Genomic DNA, 17,884 nt, shown 5'->3' on the forward strand with positions numbered 1-17,884 from the left:
GTCCCGGAGCTGTGTGCAAGGTCGCTACCCGTGACAACGGAGTGCATCTGCGTGAAAGCTATCGAGATTGCGCGAGACTCTGGGATCACGAGGGTGCAATTCAAGGGCTTGCCATCATGGGTGCGCAGATTTATGAAGCGAAAGGGCTTTGTGCCGAGACTTGTGCCTAGAACTGCCCGAAATTTCAATAAGCTGGTCGAGTATCACCGCTTCTTCATAGGGCTTTGTCAACAGCTATATCATAGGACACATGGATAACTCTGAAGAAACTCCGATCTGGTTCGATATGCCTTCGAACCAGACTGTTACTGCTAAGGATCCAAGCAAGTGAAGCTCTTGACATCGGGCAACGAGCATTCGTGATTTACAGTGATGCTTGCATGCACAGCCGATAGAAAGAAGCTGCCCCTTTATATCATTTTCAAGAGAAAAGGGCTACCAAAAGAATACTTTCCTCGGGATGCTATCATGAGAGCAAACAAAAAAGTGTTCATGAGTGAGTCCTTCATGCTTGAGTGAATCCAGCTCATGTGGAACCGGCGACCCGGTGCACTTTTTCAGTGACCGAGTATGTTGGTGCTTGACTCATTTCGGGGCCACCTCACGGCCAATGTAAAAGGAGCTCTGTCCAATGGCAAGATGGACTTTGTCATGACCTCTCGGGGACTAACATCAGTCCTCCAGCCACTGGACGTAGTGCTCGATTACCCTTCAAGGATAGCGTACGCGAGCTCTACAATGAGTGGATTCTGGAAGACAATCCCAAGACCCCTGCTGGCCACCTAGATTGTCCACCGCTCACAACTGTTCGTGGCTGGGTGTCGTCAGCTTGGAAATCTCTCCAGGAAGAGATAGTGTGCAAGTCTTTTCGCAAATGCTGCATCAGCAATGCATTGGATAAAAACTAGTGAGAAACAGACATCGCCGGACTAAAGTTCGGACAAGTCTGAGTGACAACAATTTGTGGCCTTAAGGCGTTTAACTACATAAGATTAATGTCAAAATAAAAAGAAAAACCACCACAGTGCAGCTGGTTGTGTCGCGTACTTAACAAGGTAACAGTGTGCCGCGATACTTAGCAATCTTTAAAAATTTCTTTTTTGGCGATTCAAAAATGGGGAGGGGGTCAACCTATATTCTGGTTCTTGCGGTATGCTTTTGTAGTGCAAAGAAGACCTTTTTATATTTTCAAAGCTTTTATGACTATTCTGGAACCATAACTGGTGCAAAATAGTGAAGCCGATGGCATCATTCAGATAGGTTATAGCTTGTAATGGCCCTGTTGCAAAGCCACACGCAAGGGAAAGATACTTCTCATTTATCATAGTATATTACAAGCTTACAGAAAACTTAAAGAAGCAAAAATAAGAGTTCTAAAGATGCAACAAAGGTTTTTTTTTTCTACTGACTTCAATATTTCCTGTCATATGGCATGCCTTTAAATAAATTTTCATGGATGCTTTTCAAACTCCTTATGCCTGCCCTTTCATGCAACAAATGTTAAGGGGGCACACTGGTCTTAAACTTTTTTTTGCTTTCCAACCAATTTTAATGAAACTCCATGGGCTTGTTCAGTTCTTTTAGCTGATTTCAAATATCCAATTAGTTTTGATGTAAGCTAATTAGTTCACGAGATAATTAAAAATCTTTCGTGATTGTTCTTGAGAACAATAGAAAAAAATTAGTCAACAAAAAATTACCAGCATGGCATGAATAGATACTAGAAGTTGTGGAGAATGAAATGACGGAAGCAGTTTTTTGTCTGGCAATCACACATGCAAGTTTACATCAATTCTAATTTCTCTGTTTAAAGTATGCCTGCTAACCAGTTATAAACAATGCTAATTAAACAATTATTTAAACGTGAAATGCAAAATCTGTTTCCCTTACTTCAAGGTTTAAACATTCAGCTTGACAATGCAAAAGAAATTATCTTTCTAGCTGCACCGCATGCCGAGATGTACCTCTCAAGAATTTCCTAAACGTCAAAAATATGCATTTTGAGAAAATGGCAAAAAACACAACGGTGCCATGTTTAATGTAAACGGTAAAACATTCTGTACATTTTTGGAGCGAAATGACTAGTGGGCCCCAGAAGCATAGTCCCCTTGACTGCTGGCATCCAGGTGCCGCTTCTTGAGCGTCCACTGCACATTTTCTGCAGACGCACGCCTGAGGGTAGAGTCCCTGGTTCGGCGGCGGTCTTTTTCAGCCATGCGTTTGCTACTCAGTAGGCCGGGGTTCAAGCAGTTCTTTGAGGATCTTGGATGATGTTACTTGACTTCCGGCATTAAACCTCATCACTGCCTCGGCGACTGCAGCTTCTACACTGTGCAGTGATGCATGGCGCTCCTTCGGGGCCAGCGACCAAATCACAGAGTGGAGACTTTCATTACTGTTCTGAGTCTTGCCTCGCTGGCAGCGCTCCAGCAGCTTCTTGTCCGCCAAGCGTTCGTACACTGGAAGCAAGGCCTCACAGACATGCGGCGGCAGGTTGTAGCGGTGTTTGGGGGCCGGCTCACCCCTGGCCTTAGCAGCGTTCTGGCGGCACCACGAGTCAGGACCTGTAGGGCACAGGCTGTGGTTGGACACGGCATCGTTGGACGTCACACGGTGGTATGTGGACATCATCGCATTGTGCATGGCTGGCACGTCCCCTTTGTGAGATTTGATGGCCCAGCCATAGTAAGAGGTCAATTTGTTAACCAGGTCACCAGTCAGCCGCCCCCTACCACTGAGGCTCTCAGAGCCAGCTGGCCTCTGCTTGGGGAGATTGCGCAGTTGCGTGCCCATCCTCTTCTGGACGTGGTTCACACATTCCTCTTTGGTTACCTTTATAAAACCATACACATCTGCTTCCTTCAAAGCAGGGCAGGTGCGGCAGTCGCCATCAGAAAGAACTGTAGTGTATCTCAGCTTATGACGCTCCCACGACCTCTGAAACAGAATGAGGGCAGCTTCCACTTCCATCTCTCCAGCTTTTTTTGTGCTGTTTTTCTGGCAGTGGTGGTTCGCTTTCCACTGGTCTTTAGGACGGGTCACTTTCTTTAGGCGCCCGCTCGCAGCCGGCACAAAAATTGCAGAGCACGACATAATCGAGCACAAGCCCCGTAAACAACTCGATAACTGTGCCGACTCCGATGTGCGACGAGTGTCCCCTCGTCATCCAGGAACCGTCGTACGACACAGCGATGTTGCCCGGGTTGGCGAGGTCCAGTTCCGCGTACAGTTCCCGAACCGATCGCGCGCACTCTGCGGTCAGCTTTTCCGACGCACGAACAGCTGCGGGCGTCAGTTTCGTCTTCACGTAGCTCTGCCACGTTTTGTTGTGCAGGCCGCGCGAAGAAATGTTCATCGATGAAAAAACGTCGTTAAATGCCGTTTGCTGATTGCCAGTAGACTGCATAGCGCGCGCGCCCAAAACATTGATGGCAAACGGCTTTGCCTTGCTCTCGCCGCCAACGCGCGGCGAGCTCCATGCCACCGACACATCGCCGCAGGTCGCGCACGTAAGCACTAGCTTTACGGCAAGGCCGTACTCCCTGTCCTCTTTGCCGATGTTTACATCACCGGAGCACAATTTGCACTTCACTGCACGCATCAGTTTGTTCACCTGGTCCAAACTCACGATCAAAAACCGTGTTTCGTCCAGCGGCGTGGCTGCGGCATCGTCGATATCGGCTAACAGGCCGCACTTGCGTTGTGTTGCTCCAGTTGAAGCGAGCTCTTGTAGCTTGTTTTCGGCGTTGCGACGCACCTCTGCCACTTCTAACGGGTGCAGCACTGCTGTGTCAAGACGAACGCAACCGCTGCCGGATGCGTTATCTTGAGCGGGCGGCGGCGGAGGTGCTAGGCCTATGTTATCAGGGGCCTCGCCGCTGGCCACGGAAGGTGGGTCGCTTGCTCGTTCAGCGCTCCTCGCTGACACGGAACGGCCTTTGAAGTTCTCGAGGAGCGACTTCTTTCTTTTTTTGCCGTACTGATTCCTTGTGTGGAATTTCCTTCCGGCTTTCCACATCACGCGCGATCCTTGGCTAATCCGTCGTTCTCAGTCCGAGCAATATGGCGCCTGACTGCGCCGCCGACAGCGCGAAGCAGACTACACACGCCGCTTGCGGCCAATCGCGTTGCGCTGTTTAGTCACGTGCGCTCGCCGGTGAATAGGAACGCGTATTTTTGCTTTTTTTGGCGCGTGTTTTCTACTCTACCAATGAGCGGACAGGAGCCAGGGTGGCGGGAAATTGAAGAACGAAGACCGCGCTTTCAAATGAGACCTAGATCACTGCGATACTGCCCGTGGCGCAGCTGCGGGGAATTATTGAAAAATTGCCATTTTGGCGTCATAATCTCGCCAAATCGGGCCCGTACGGCTTTTATAAGTAGCTCTTACTGTTCAAGTACCAACTTTTCGGAGGAAAAACTGAGCAAACTAATAGAAAAATACCTGTAGATTTCAAAAATGACATCTAAAAAAAATGCGTTTTTGGGCAATTTTTCGGCCCCAAAGACCCGTGTGCCCCCTTAAGCCAGGTATAAAAAGAAAAAGTGCAGATCATTTGATAAAATCGTAGCCCTACTGTATGCACTTTTGGCAAGATGCTTGATTATTTTTAGTAGTATGTTAGTAGTGCTTCATAGAAGCTCCCGATTTCAAAGACTTCATTACACAACTAAATGCTTGCAAAGCAGCAGCTGATGCTTTAATCAAGCACCAGACTCGCAGGACCATGAAATTATGAATTAGTATATATGTATGCTTACCTTTAATGCTATCTCCTGTGCCTTCTTGAACATCTTCACATCTTTAGCAGTGACAGAGGGAGGCAAATCTGCGGATGCATCCTGAGCGCTCCCTGAAATATGCACAAAGTTGGTGGTTGATACCAAAGTTGATGGCTGATACCACGTAAGTGATAAGCAAGACAAACTTGAATAGAATGTGTGGGAATTAAGGCTACCCTTCCGCCTTTGTGCGGGCTTTGCCGCTTATTTCTGCCGTTCTCATGTCCCGATATGACTCCCCTCTTCCGCGGTCTGCCGCACTGGAGGAGCGAGGATTGACGTTTAACCCCTCTCACCCGGTAGCGGATGTCGACTGTGGCGCCGCGCCCGAAGTCTTTTGGAACTTTTTGCACGCGTACATCAGGAATGAGTCCGATCTCTCCAGGACAGCTTACGGTGAGCACGCATTTCTTTTCCGTCCGTCAACTCCTATTGTTCAGGGGCTCTTTGGACTTCGCCAACGGCGGAAGGCAACAGCGCCTTGTGCCCGCGGCAAACGCTCACTTTTTGTTGCCCCTTGCGAATGCTAGGCCGAAAAGCGTTGCGGTATCTTAGTGCGTGGTCAAACTATGCCGACCGGTATCTCTCCGAAGCCAAAGCAAGCACACTTTTGCCCTCACTCGAGCGACCGGCACTTTTGTCCCGGTGTCCCCGTGAATCACTTCTGCCCACGGGGACCCGCTCGCGGCACCCAGTGCAGTACTTCTCGCTCGCAGCGTGAATAAGCCCATTTGCTTTCTCGCCACGTCTTTTGCAATGAGTTCTGTACTGCGTTTTGCCGTTGCCGCAGACAAAGTACTGCGACTTTAAGCAGTGCCGTGTTCTCGCTACGGCGACGATCAACACGTGCCCTGCGGCTTAAAACGTACCCACACTAGTGGCCGTACTCCTTCAGGATACGTGTACACTACAAGTGATAATTTACTTCATAAAACAGCTGTAACACTTTCCGGAAAATTCCATGCAAAAGTATAGCACTGTTCTATGCACACCTGCCAACACTTCTAATTTGCACAGGGGAATCTCAAATTTTAAAAAAATCTTCCAAATTATGCAAATACAGTCAAACCCATTCATAATGAACTTGAAAGTGCCATGATAAGTGATCATTATATCAATAGTTTGTTGTATACAAACTGGTCCATAAAAACATTCACTTAGTGACCAAACCGGTTTTCTTTTTCTTTTTTCTGTGAATCTTTATTAAGGGGGGACGTGCCTTTGACAATGAACTTTCTTGTTTCTGGTCGGATGATGATGAAAATTGGCACACACACTGAGAATGGCCTCACCGTGCATCCATAAAAATTTGGAGGTGATAGCACGAATACTTAATGCGAGATGAATTATTCTTTATTTAAACCTCGTGGAGGGGCTAGAGGATTTATTAGATAACAAAAATAGCTGGTAATTACTGTATGCAAAGCCAAATGTATGTTAAAGAGGGCTGCGTTCTCAAAATCATTTTTTTGCAACACTAAAACTTGTAGTTAACGTTTTCTCAAGCCACACTGCAATGAGCACACTTGCACAACCAACAAGAAAGCCTATAAAAAATTCTTCAAGGAGTAAAATGAAAAACTAAGATCGCAGCCCCCTGAAGCACAGTTCAAGGAGCATTACAAAATAAACGAAATCAAAATCTGTACAGTGCTTGCCCAGATATCTGCTCCAGGAGCTGAGCATAAAACAGTATTGAGAAAACTGCGTTTAAAGTTTCAACTTCTTTTTAAAGGGAGATGCTACTCGAAAAACGATTTTCTTTAATAAGAGTCTGAATTTAACACAAATTGGCATGCTAATAGAGTTTTTTCTCCTCTTTTCAAATATCTCATTTATTTTCATGTAGATTGCTTGGTTTTCTTTCTGCAGGTCAGATACTGCAAAATTATGGCCATTGTTATGCAACAATTCTCACCTATAAAAATTTGAGATAAAGCATGCAGATATAGCTGACTATGATCCTTTGGAACTGTAGAGCGCAAAAAACTGTATAAATTTTGTGTGTAAAAAGGTGAAATACAATAATAAAATAGAAAAATTTACTATGGCTCTAGTTGCCAAGGGCTTTCAATGTTATGTAATTTTTGAAAAATATAATCAAGCAGTACTGACAATCTGAATAGATACTTGCACTCTATGAGCCTTCATCATGCTATGGTCAAAATTTCATAGAGGTATGACAATTCTAAGTATACGAACTAGCGTGTATAAGAAGCACAGATCACACAAAACTGCAAAAGGAGAAAAACGCATTTGAAAGTTTGAAACCTTTTTTTTTTATCACAGAGTTGTTAGAAATGCATAATCTTTGGCCATGATGTTCAACAGAACTTTGAAAAGCACTGCAAGTTACTAGAACTGTCCTGCAGCATAGGTTGTGCCCTCACGGTCGTTGCGAGCACTCTCTTCTAGCAGTGCCCTTTTCACTCCACGACGACGGTGGGCCCTTGCTTCTGCTGTCAGACGCTCGGACATTCTCTTGATGTGCCTCGCATCGCGGGAATCACTGAAAGTAACTAGATCTCTAGATGGCAGTATGTTGAGCTCTTCCAGGATGTGCTCGAAAGTAGCATGACCCTTGTTGAACCACAGGATTGCCATAGCTGCGGCAGTCTCAACAACCGTTCGGGAGACAAACTTAGTCTTGGGGCAAAGTAGCCAAATTTTGCGGTTCAGGGATTCCGATGCGTTCTGGGTTTTCCCTTTGATGCATCGAGCAAGGAGCTTCTCATCCGTTAGCCGCTTATAAATGGGCAAAACAGCCAATCCCTGTGCTTTTGTCAGGAGAGGTGTGTGGCGTGGTGCAGGTTCACCAAGTGCTTCAGCGCGTTGATGTTTGCACCACGACTCTGTTCCTGCAGGGCTAAACTTTTGGCTGCCAGCATTGTCAGTAGAGCATGAGTGGAAGTACGAAGCCCATACTGCAGTGTACATATCCCGTACACCCCCCCTGTTGCTTGTTATGGCAATCTGATAGTATGTTTGGAGCTTCTGAATGGCTGGCTCTTTCATTTTCTGCCCTCGTGGTAATGGCACATGCAGCTTCCGTAGCGCGGTGCCAAGTCTCTTGGCCACATGATTAGTGCAGTCTTCTTTTTCTATATTGACAGCACCATAGACTTGACTCTGCAACTGCACGATATGCTTTGCTGTCACTGTCACTCAAGAATGTCATGAAATGCAGTGGGGTGTCTTAAGTCAATGTTCTCTGCCAAATGCGCATTACAGCCTCCGTTTCCATGGCATGGGAGGAACAGTCTGCATTTTTTTCACAGACTGGGCCATGGAATGCCTGCCACACTTCCTCGTCTGGGCCCATATCCTTGTGCCTACTGCATGTCAGGCAGTAATTTGATATGACCTCGAAGTCTAAGCAGAGGCCAGTATCTAAGGAAATAACTGCGCCAATCCCGTTGTGGCTTTTGTGGCCCCTCTTCTGCCAAGTGCCATCGAACATAACAGCCACATCAGTTTCGCCTGCTACTTCTTTCGTCAACTCTCTGGATCGGCGCAAGTTTTCACTCACAGCTGCCATGGCAGCGGTGTGCACCTTCTTTGCTATCGAAAAAAATCCTCGGTGGTGCATTGGCTTTGGGAGTCCAATAATGGAGTAAAATCTCGACAATTGCTCATGCCCAATGCCGACAGCGCGTGCAGCCACCACCGCCTTCACATTTACAGTGAAACTATCTCGGGAGCTCCCACTGTCGTACCGTTGGCTCACTCGGCTGCTGCCGTCCGCCGTAACACGCAGTGACGTATAGGAGCACGAAAGAACAGTCGCTGAGCATTCGCTGTTTTCACAATGAAGTTCGAGGAGCGACGAAAGTCCCTTGCGCTTTTCTGCCGGCTCCCGAACGGCAAGTTTTTGAATACCGCAAGCAGGACATGCCGCACCTGCCACAAGTGCCGTCAGCAAGAGGGTGTCGCACAAAACTGTCGTTGCACAAACCACATTGCGCTGTCTTTCGTCTTTTTCGAAGAAGCCGAGCTTCTTTTCCGAAGCACTGACGAAAGAAAGCGCAGCGTCAATCCCTTCATCGCAGCGACTGTCGCTCGCGCACTCGTCGATGCCGCCGTCAGGCCTAGCACACGTAGGCGCGTTCTCGTTCATCGCCGTCGTTCGGGGCGCTTTACGCCGCCTTCCCTTGAACTTGTGCTTCGTTCGAAACTTCTGCGGTCTCACGTTGCACTTTTTCGGGCTTGTCATCGCGGAAATATGCATAGACGCGCATAAAAGCAGACGGACCAAATGCCGATGGCCGCCACCAACACAGCTGACAATGACTCGGTAGCTAATGGCGATGCGGCTTAGGGTGCCGCGCATTTCACACCGCTCAAACCACATGATAAAAAGGCCTCGTTTCTTATTATTTTTTTTTGCCCACGTACGAAACTGGCACTCGTCGGAGCTGTAAGAAGAAGGGCAGACGCAACTTTCCCAACCGATCGCGATGGCGGGCGGCACTGCGACGGGGAGCAGCGCGCAGTCAAAGATGGCCAATATCGGCGCAAATTCACGAAATTTTGAGCCACCGCGATGCCTTCATACACATTTTTTTGCATTTTGCGGTTCGAGTTTAGTTTTGAAATTTTCACAGATGAAAGAAGAAGGTTTGAAGATTACAATGCAATAAAAATCAGAAATACGAGAAATTTCGCTAAAAATGCGATTTTTCGACTCGCATCTCCCCTTAAGTCTCTAAAACACCTAAAGATTGTGATCTTAGGTTTGTCTTGTAATATTTGACTTCTCAGCTATCTGGTCTCTGACCAGTGTGCCTTGGTTGCCCCTTTTTTTCCCCCCACAACCTCCTTTTCATGCTTTACAAAGAACAAGTATGGATTTCGAACCAAGTTCTTTGTATGAAGGAGTGGTGTTATAGGCATGACAAAAAAGATTGTAATTGAATAAGACCATATACTGAAATGATTACATACATTTCTAGTGCTGAACTTGTAATTAGCATAATTAGATACTTGATTACAAATAATCACTGAACATTTCTGTATTTGGAGAGAGGTTTATTGCGTCTGAAAAATGCATCACACCATGACGACCTATGCCTTCTTTCCAAATAACAAAGCTATGGGCAAGACTGGTGGCACAGGCATCTTTAGCAGTATATTTAAAGACGCAAAACGGGCACATAAAAATCTGTGCCCCTGATTCATACGTGCTCTTTTGCCACTCTAGCCGTGAAACGCATCATCATACAGCTGGACGCGGAAACGCTTAACTACGAGGCTTTCATTACCTTAGAACATTCATAGGCGTTCGTGGTGATACCAAGCATGGCTTCAAGCACGTATAAATCGCATCACAAAGGCTTCTTGACAGCGCTCCATATGACCGTGGAGTGTGCGGCCGTGTGGACAGTGCAGCCGGCGCGTAATGCACTTGCCGGCGGCGTTCGGTGACGATGCGCGAAATGTGTAATTACGATGACAAAAAAATCGGCGCGCACTGCGTTTGGCATCACATTTTCGAGTGACGACGTGTGAAACTGCTAGCCGCTGTTCCGAGCAACCCTTGGCAGTGAGGGGGGGGGGGGGGCGAGCTTGACTGTGTGGTCCGCTGCCAATGCGTAAAATGCCCGTACGTGGTTCAGAGGAGCTAGCGAGTGATGTGCTTCATTTCTTGTGAAGAAGCACGTCGCCAAGAGTGCGCTAGCACGTCGTTCCTGCCCGCAGTCTTGCTGTCAGCGGAGTTAGGGCTAAAGACGACTCCGATGACACGCCACGCTCGTAGGACGCGCGCCCGCTCATAGTAATCTGATCGTGCATCCAGTACGGCGGCTCGTAGTAAACTGATCGTGCTGCCACTTACAGCTTCATTGCTTACAAAGAAGCACGTCGCCACGAGTGTGCTAGCGCGTCGTTCCTACCCGCCGTCTCACTGTCGGCGGAGTTAGAGCTAAGGACGACTCCGATGACGCGCCCGCTCGTAGTAACCTGATCGCACATCCGCTTACGGCTCCTAACTAACGCATAATTATATCCCAAGTGATCATCGATCTGTGAAAATGTAACAAAGTAGCGATTTTCGAGAGCCATGTCCTCGCGACGCACAAGCAGCAGACGACGACCTCCCGAAGCAAGCATCGGGCCAATCGCGAGGTGAGCTGAGGCAACATGGCGGCCACAGCCAATCAAGAGCCTCGAAACGATCTTCAAACATTTGCTTTTTGTGTGCTTGTTCTTAAAGGAAGAAGCCAGCTGAGGCAGGAAAGTTAAACACAAAGAAATGCTCTTTCCGATGAGCCCAAGAAGCCGGCTCCCGGCCCCGCCATTGCGAAGCTATAATTTTTCGAAAATCGCAGTTTTCTCGCGATTTCCAGAAATATTTTCACTACCTAGATGGGTGAAACGAATTTTCTGAAGCACTTCTGCGTGGTTTTCAGTGTAGATATTTTGGAATCAGACAGGAAAAGGGTCCCAGAAACTAAAAACTTGATTTTCAAAAAATCGATATTTTTGCCATTTTTCGCTATCCCAAAGCCGCGTTTCCCCCCTTAAAAGTGCAAGCAACCCCTCCGCTCACAAGTTGGGCCTTTTCATTTGTTAAGCAACGGCCGTTAGCTCATGAGTGCATTGAGCTACATTCGTGACGAACACACGCCATTCCAGTGAAGCACAGTACCGCCCCATCAAATCAATCATTTATAGACTGATATGTGGGGTTCAACATCCCAAAACCACCATATGATTATGAGAATCAAATCAATCATTTATAGATTGATATGTGGGGTTCAACATCCCAAAACCACCACATGATTATGAGAGACGCCGTAGCGGAGGGCTCCGGAAATGTCGACCAACTGGGGTTCTTTAACGTGCACCCAGATCTGAGCACACGGGCCTACAATATTTCCACCTCCATCGGAAATGCAGCCGCCGCAGCCGGGATTCGATCCCGCGACCGCAATTTTGCAGATTTGCGGCGAAATCTAGATTGAGAATAATCATATACCATATTTACTCGATTCTACCACGCCCTCGATTGTAACGCGCACCCGATTGTAACGCGCACCCGATTTCCACGACGAAAAAAAAAAGTAAGACATCAATTGCAACGCGCACCCATTTTTCTCGCTGGCACGCACGATCACACCACTCGAAAAAAGAACTCCTTTCGGGAGCGTCTTCCAATTAAATATGAGGTACGGGGGAAGCTTGTGCCCAACTGACGTGTAACAGAGCATAGCCGTCACTGCAGTTTTATCGTGGACCGATGTCAGCACGCGAACTTGCTTCGCCCCCTTCTTCTCGACGGTTGTGGTGCTAGGCATGTCCAAGTAAAGAGGCGTCTGATCGGCATTCCCGATTTGCCCAAGCAGATAGCCGTTGTTGTGCCACAAGTTTAGGACGAACCTCTGAAAACTGTGAAGCTTTTTATCGTACTCCTCTCGAAACTTTTCACATATGCCCGTTCACCTTCGGAGGGAAAAGCTTTTCCTCTTCATAAAGTTAGTTAGCCAGCACCTGCTCGCTTTAAACTGGCTCCGCATTAGCCCTTTTTCTATTCTAAGGCTAACTGCATAGCTCGCACTTGGAGCAGTTCTGTCGTCACGGGCCGCTGTGCTCCTCGCTCCTCAAGCACATACTCGCCGAGCAGCTCTTCAATTTGCGAAAACCGACCCTGCTGTGGTCCAGTGAAGCCTTTGCGTGAATCTTTTCTGTCGACAATCTTCTGCTTTTGTTTCCGCCAGTCCCGCACGCACGTTTCAGAAACTCCGAACGACCGCGATGCAGCCCAATTTCCGTCCATTTCTGCACCCGCGATGACTTTTCTTTTAAAAGCGGCATCGTGGTGCACTTGAGTTTTTGGAGTCGGCCCTTCTATGCCGTCGATGCTAATGCACTACAAGATGACTCCTCAGCACACGTACGAAGTGCCGCACATGGGAAACACATAGGCAGAAATGGCCGTCGTGCCATGCCGATGCACGTAGGGGCGGCCATTTTGGAAATGCCGATGGCAATAGAATGACCGTATTCATTTTTTTTTTTTTTTTTTCGTACTCGATTCTAACGTGCATGTGATTTATGAACTCGCTTAACCGGAAAAAAGGTGCGCGTTAGATTCGAGTAATTACGGTATATGGCACCTCTAGAGCGCACCCTGGCTGACCTCTTTCCACAGAAAGGAGTGACGTCAGGCTCAGCTGATCCTGACTGCTGCGCTCGCACTTCATCTGCTAGGCACACACGTTCAGTGATGCCGAAACACCAGCATCGCTGTCATCGTCAAATGTGTCGACCACTGTTGAAGACGACAATCTCGAACTTGGAACCGTTGTGATTCGTGACGGCGCTAGTTATTTTTTCTTCAACCCTTTGGAAAAAACAGCTATTCACAGCGTTCTAAGCCAGAACAAGTAGGTGGGCGGGGATGCACACTTGGGCCATGGTCACTGATGTCTTTCAATTAGCTCTACTAGAGAATTTCAGCGTGCACGATATTCTGGTATACGCAATGGGGTCTGTGGGCTATAGATACAGTGAATGCACACCAATGGAGAAATGAAATATGCTGTTTCTACCATAACAATTCTGTGCTTACTGGGTTCTTTGAGCTGCCAGGTGGCCTCATCTATCGGCCTCTCACCTTCACTTAGCATTAGGCTATCATCAGGCAAGTTCAAGGTCTACAGACACACTAAAAACTTACTATTAGTGCTACCTGCATGTTTCCTGTCACCAACGATACTTACACACAGATCCACTTTGATAGCTTTTGGTTGTGTTGGCACGTACCACACGTGCAATGAAATGGAACACTCGTTCCACTTTTTCCGGCCTTCCAATCACACAACTGCAATTCAGAACAGTTCCCTCACATGCTAGCTGACGAGCGCACATTGAATAATTATTTTTCCTTTCAGCTCTCTTGTTTTGATAGTTTGCGTCTTGTAATTTCATATAATCAAAAGCGCCCCGACAAGGATCGGGCATGAAGAGAGAGCGTTTGCGGTCATTGGCGCCAGACATCGCGATGATAACACTCAGCTCGTCAACCTCCTGATTGCTAGTGCATTGTCACTCGGGATCATATGCACCACACCAAACACGTCACAGTAGTGTCGATGCACGGTGATAAAAAACCTTCGAATTTAAGTGCGCTGCTTGCCCTCGAAATAAGAACAAAATTCAGGGTTATGCACACCACCCAAATTAGGTCAAAAATACTTTTGCATACCGAGCCACAGAATGAAGAACACATTTCTCGAGTTTCAAATTTTGTCAGTGCCCCTTTAACCCATTCCCTTGAGCCATTGTGGCCGTTTTCAGCCTTTGCTGGACAAGTTCTTTCGCAGTTGATTCATGTGTGCGTTTTCTCACTACATTATGTGCTATCTGTAAAAAAAGTAAGCGAACAAACTTTACACGAGTTTTGAGTTTGTGTTTCGCACCAAATGAAGGTGGGCAAGGGTTTCGAAGGGTTAATTGCACATACACACACATGCCATAAAAAAATTACATGCACCAGTATAATTGCTGTTGTCTACAGGCTTTACTGCCAATCTTTCATTCATGACATTGCTGTGGCCCCTGAGAAACGGTAAATTCATAAGTAAACCAGGTTCTCCCGCCTCCCCTGCTGCATCCCCTTCCCCACTTCAAGTATCTTCCGGATTTCAAGGTCGCCAAGTTTGCAGGTATGCAAATATTTGTTTTCCTCATTAGATATTTATAATTATGCAACCTATAAGTTGTCCTTTTTTAAAGTCTGGTTGATAATTCTGAGTGTTGAACACACACAATATCTGCAAATAATGCATTAGGGTGGCATAGTTTTGTAGAGTGAGTGACAAAAATTGCTCTCACGTGTCGGCTTTGAAGATTCCTTTTTTGATGAAGGCCTTGATGTACTAGGAGAGTCTGCAGGCGGCCTAGCTCTCAGTGGTGCTGCCAGCTTCCCTTCTTTCCTGGTGTCAGAAGTGCACGAAAAGTAAGTGAGCAACAACAAAATGATTTACATCAAGAATAGACACAAAAACATCTAGCTAAACAAATGAATGGGCATCATATAAATGTTTAACAGGCCCAATTTGCTAAATAATGAAACTTGATTCCTTCACAGACATTCAGTCCTAACCATAAACAAAAAAAATTTACCATACAGCTGCCACTGTTTGAAAAAATAGACACTTACAAAGAATTTAACAAACAACAAGACAGGCCGTGACCCATTCAGAAAAACAAAAAGAAAAACCGGAAAGCCATGTGCAGATTCATGAAATACTTACTTAGTCATTAAAAGTATATTCATTAATATAATAATAAAACAGGCACCATTTTTGTACACCACTTCATCTTATCAAATTTATGTGTGACTGCATTTCAGCAAAAAAATGAGGCAGCTGCTTTACACAATTGAAAAGTAAGTATACATTTACTTGCATAATCTGTGGACCTTAAAAATGTCACCTTCATTTTTCAAAAAAAAACTTTTACTCGCATATTTGGCCCTCATCCGACTTGCCTTTGTTTATTTATTTGATTTATATACAAGACAAGTTTAAGGAGATATGCAAAACCAAAATGTCACATGCATAATTTAGGCCGAATACAGCACAATGCATATTAACACTCACTGCTGGGAATGATGGAAGTGACTTTACTTTTTGGAGCAGATTTCTGAGCAGAAAAAGTACCTCTTGAAAGCAGCCATAAATGTTTTCAGAGCAGAAAAACTAATATCTGGGAGCAGCTAATAATGTTTTAGCAGCAAATGGCAGAATATGCCTTAGAACTCCTGGGTTCAAAACATTCATTGCCAAAGCATCTTAAATATTACAGGGGTGAAACAGGGTACATGAGTTTGGGAGAAGCCCTGGGAGCAGACATAAGTGCTTTTTGTAGCAGACTTGGAGCAGCCAGAAAGACTTTTGGAGCAGGCTGGCCAGGAGGACATTTTCGAGCAAGTTTAGAGCAGCAAGAACATTCAGAGCAGATTTAGCCCTGTTCAACGTACTTGTAAAGTTGCATTTCTTTACTTGAAACGCTCAGCTAAAACTGTGCAATAGCCTCATTATTGCGATAGAAATTACATGGACAATCTCAATGGGTTTTTGCCCCCCATTGCCGTCACGTTCCGTATAAATTCCAAATTAATAACATAACAAAAAGCACGCGAGCGGGGCGGCGAACACGGCTGACGCAGAGGTCAAACAATACGGCCCATCTCCGCTGCTCGGAGGGCGCGTGCGATAACATCTGACAGCCCCGCCCAAGATGCCTGTAGTAAAAGCAGAAGGAAGAACTTCTCGCGAAAACAAGCGGGGGTCGTTTGAGCAACAACAGTGAACTTTGTTTCTAAGGCTGTGGTCGTTGGTGCGCACGGTAGCTTGGCAGCCATCAGCAGGCGATTCGCATACACTTGCACGTGCTGCACTCTCATCATGAAGAGAATGCGCAAAAAGTGTTGCTCTCCTTGAAGTGGTCATGTTCTTGTACACCAGTGCTTTGTACAGTTACATGAGATCGGAACTAAATAAGTTAGTTGCCAGTCACACTTCGTATAACCTTACAATTTGCTACTATCGCATTCATTGCTCCACACTTGCAGTGCAGCTGCGACGCTCTTAGATATGTACAACCGCCCACGATTATTTTCTTGTTTTTTACTTGAACGCGCAATCCTGAACCGCCGAGTCGATAGGCACAAAGCCCAGTGGCCAAATGAACGAGAATATGTGCATACGCCCGATGAGCAGTCATGTGCATGGTGCACCCACCTGTCTTTGATAGGCTGTTCTAGGAAACAGACAGCACCCCCCTTCTTTTGAGTGCCGTTAATGCTATCCTCGATTTCTTTTCCGAACCTCCTATCATGCTATAAAAAACAGTTTCACCGGAACGGCGAAGCAAGAAATCCGTTTGCAACAAGTTGTAAGGCTGGCCGCTAACTACTCTAAAAAATGGGGAGACATGCTCTTCTCGCCGTCTCTTCGAACTGAGAGCTCAGCATGTGAAAAAGGTTCCCAAGATATTCACGCTGATACCTGCCGTGATCATGCGCGCATAGCGATCGCGACCATGCCCTTAGGATCAAAGTTCACATCTGCTCCTGGAGCGATGACAACCTTTACGAAACTATAAACGTTTCAATCAAACAATAGAGACAATGTTTCAGCCAGGTTTCCAAGCACGACGCTTGATGGCTTTGTCATTTTGTGGCTGAATTCTGGTGCTGCGGCGCAGTACAGCATTGATAGGCCAGTTTGGCACAACAGAGCTGGTTCGGCGCAGGATGGCACAGGTCAGCGAGTTTGGCACTCAATGCCACAAATGGCGCAGCTGTTCCACCCCTGGTATTAACACAAGTTTTTACAGAGCAATCAATGTGAATTGCAAGAAACAATCATAAAAAAGATGGTTAGTTATTGAGTGCACCATGAAATGAGCTGTTTAGTATCTAAAATACCAGTACTTATAGCAGAAATGAGATCAAACCAGTAAAGCTCGCATACACTTGCACCCCATAACAGACGTAACCACAGTCACATGTAACTTGCCAAAACAGCAGTTGATAATAGTTATGAGATAAAAGCAATCTCAGTAATTTTCACATTTCACCAAAATAACTTGCATTGCAGAAGCATGTCAAAATGAAAAACAAGCAATCTTAGTAATTTTCACATTTCACCAAAATAACTTGCCATGCAGAAGCATGTCAAAATGAAAAAACACACAAAGCCAATATGAGCTACATGCTAGATATGACAGTTCCGGTTACATAAATGAAATCAGGAGTAGGTAAAGCTGCATACTAGCATACTAGAGTGACAGTATACAGATGGTTTTCGGTTTATTTGGGGTATGCGCATTGGTCACACGGTTAGAGCAAGTCATCTACATTTTCTCAACAATGTTTCAGAGAAGGTTTGGAGCAGTATGTAGCCAGATTTCTTTTTTGGAGCAGCGCTTCCATCACTGTAATAGTATGCAATGTGTCTATACAAACAAAGCCCTAAAGCACTAATGGCAGGGGAGCACAACATGACGCCGGCTACATACATACCTGTTGTGAAACTTAGAGCAACGAACGTTCAGACCATCTGTGGTTGCCTTTTCACTGTGAGGTATCACA

At 46.2% G+C, this 17,884-nt stretch overlaps 1 protein-coding gene across 3 annotated transcripts in view; it reads right to left on the bottom strand.

Annotated features, from left to right (window-relative positions):
- LOC119161486 (uncharacterized) overlaps window positions 1-17,884 on the bottom strand; it is a 195,545-nt gene that overhangs the window by 91,270 nt on the left and 86,391 nt on the right. For all 3 annotated transcript variants that reach the window (XM_075879190.1, XM_075879191.1, XM_075879192.1), the window contains 2 exons: window positions 14,617-14,717; window positions 4,762-4,853 (listed from right to left, as the gene is read on the bottom strand). In XM_075879190.1, coding sequence (XP_075735305.1) covers window positions 4,762-4,853; window positions 14,617-14,717 — 193 coding nt within the window. The remainder of the gene's footprint in view (window positions 1-4,761; window positions 4,854-14,616; window positions 14,718-17,884) is intronic.

Source organism: Rhipicephalus microplus, chromosome X (assembly GCF_043290135.1).
Source record: "Rhipicephalus microplus isolate Deutch F79 chromosome X, USDA_Rmic, whole genome shotgun sequence".
NCBI lineage: Eukaryota > Metazoa > Arthropoda > Arachnida > Ixodida > Ixodidae > Rhipicephalus > Rhipicephalus microplus.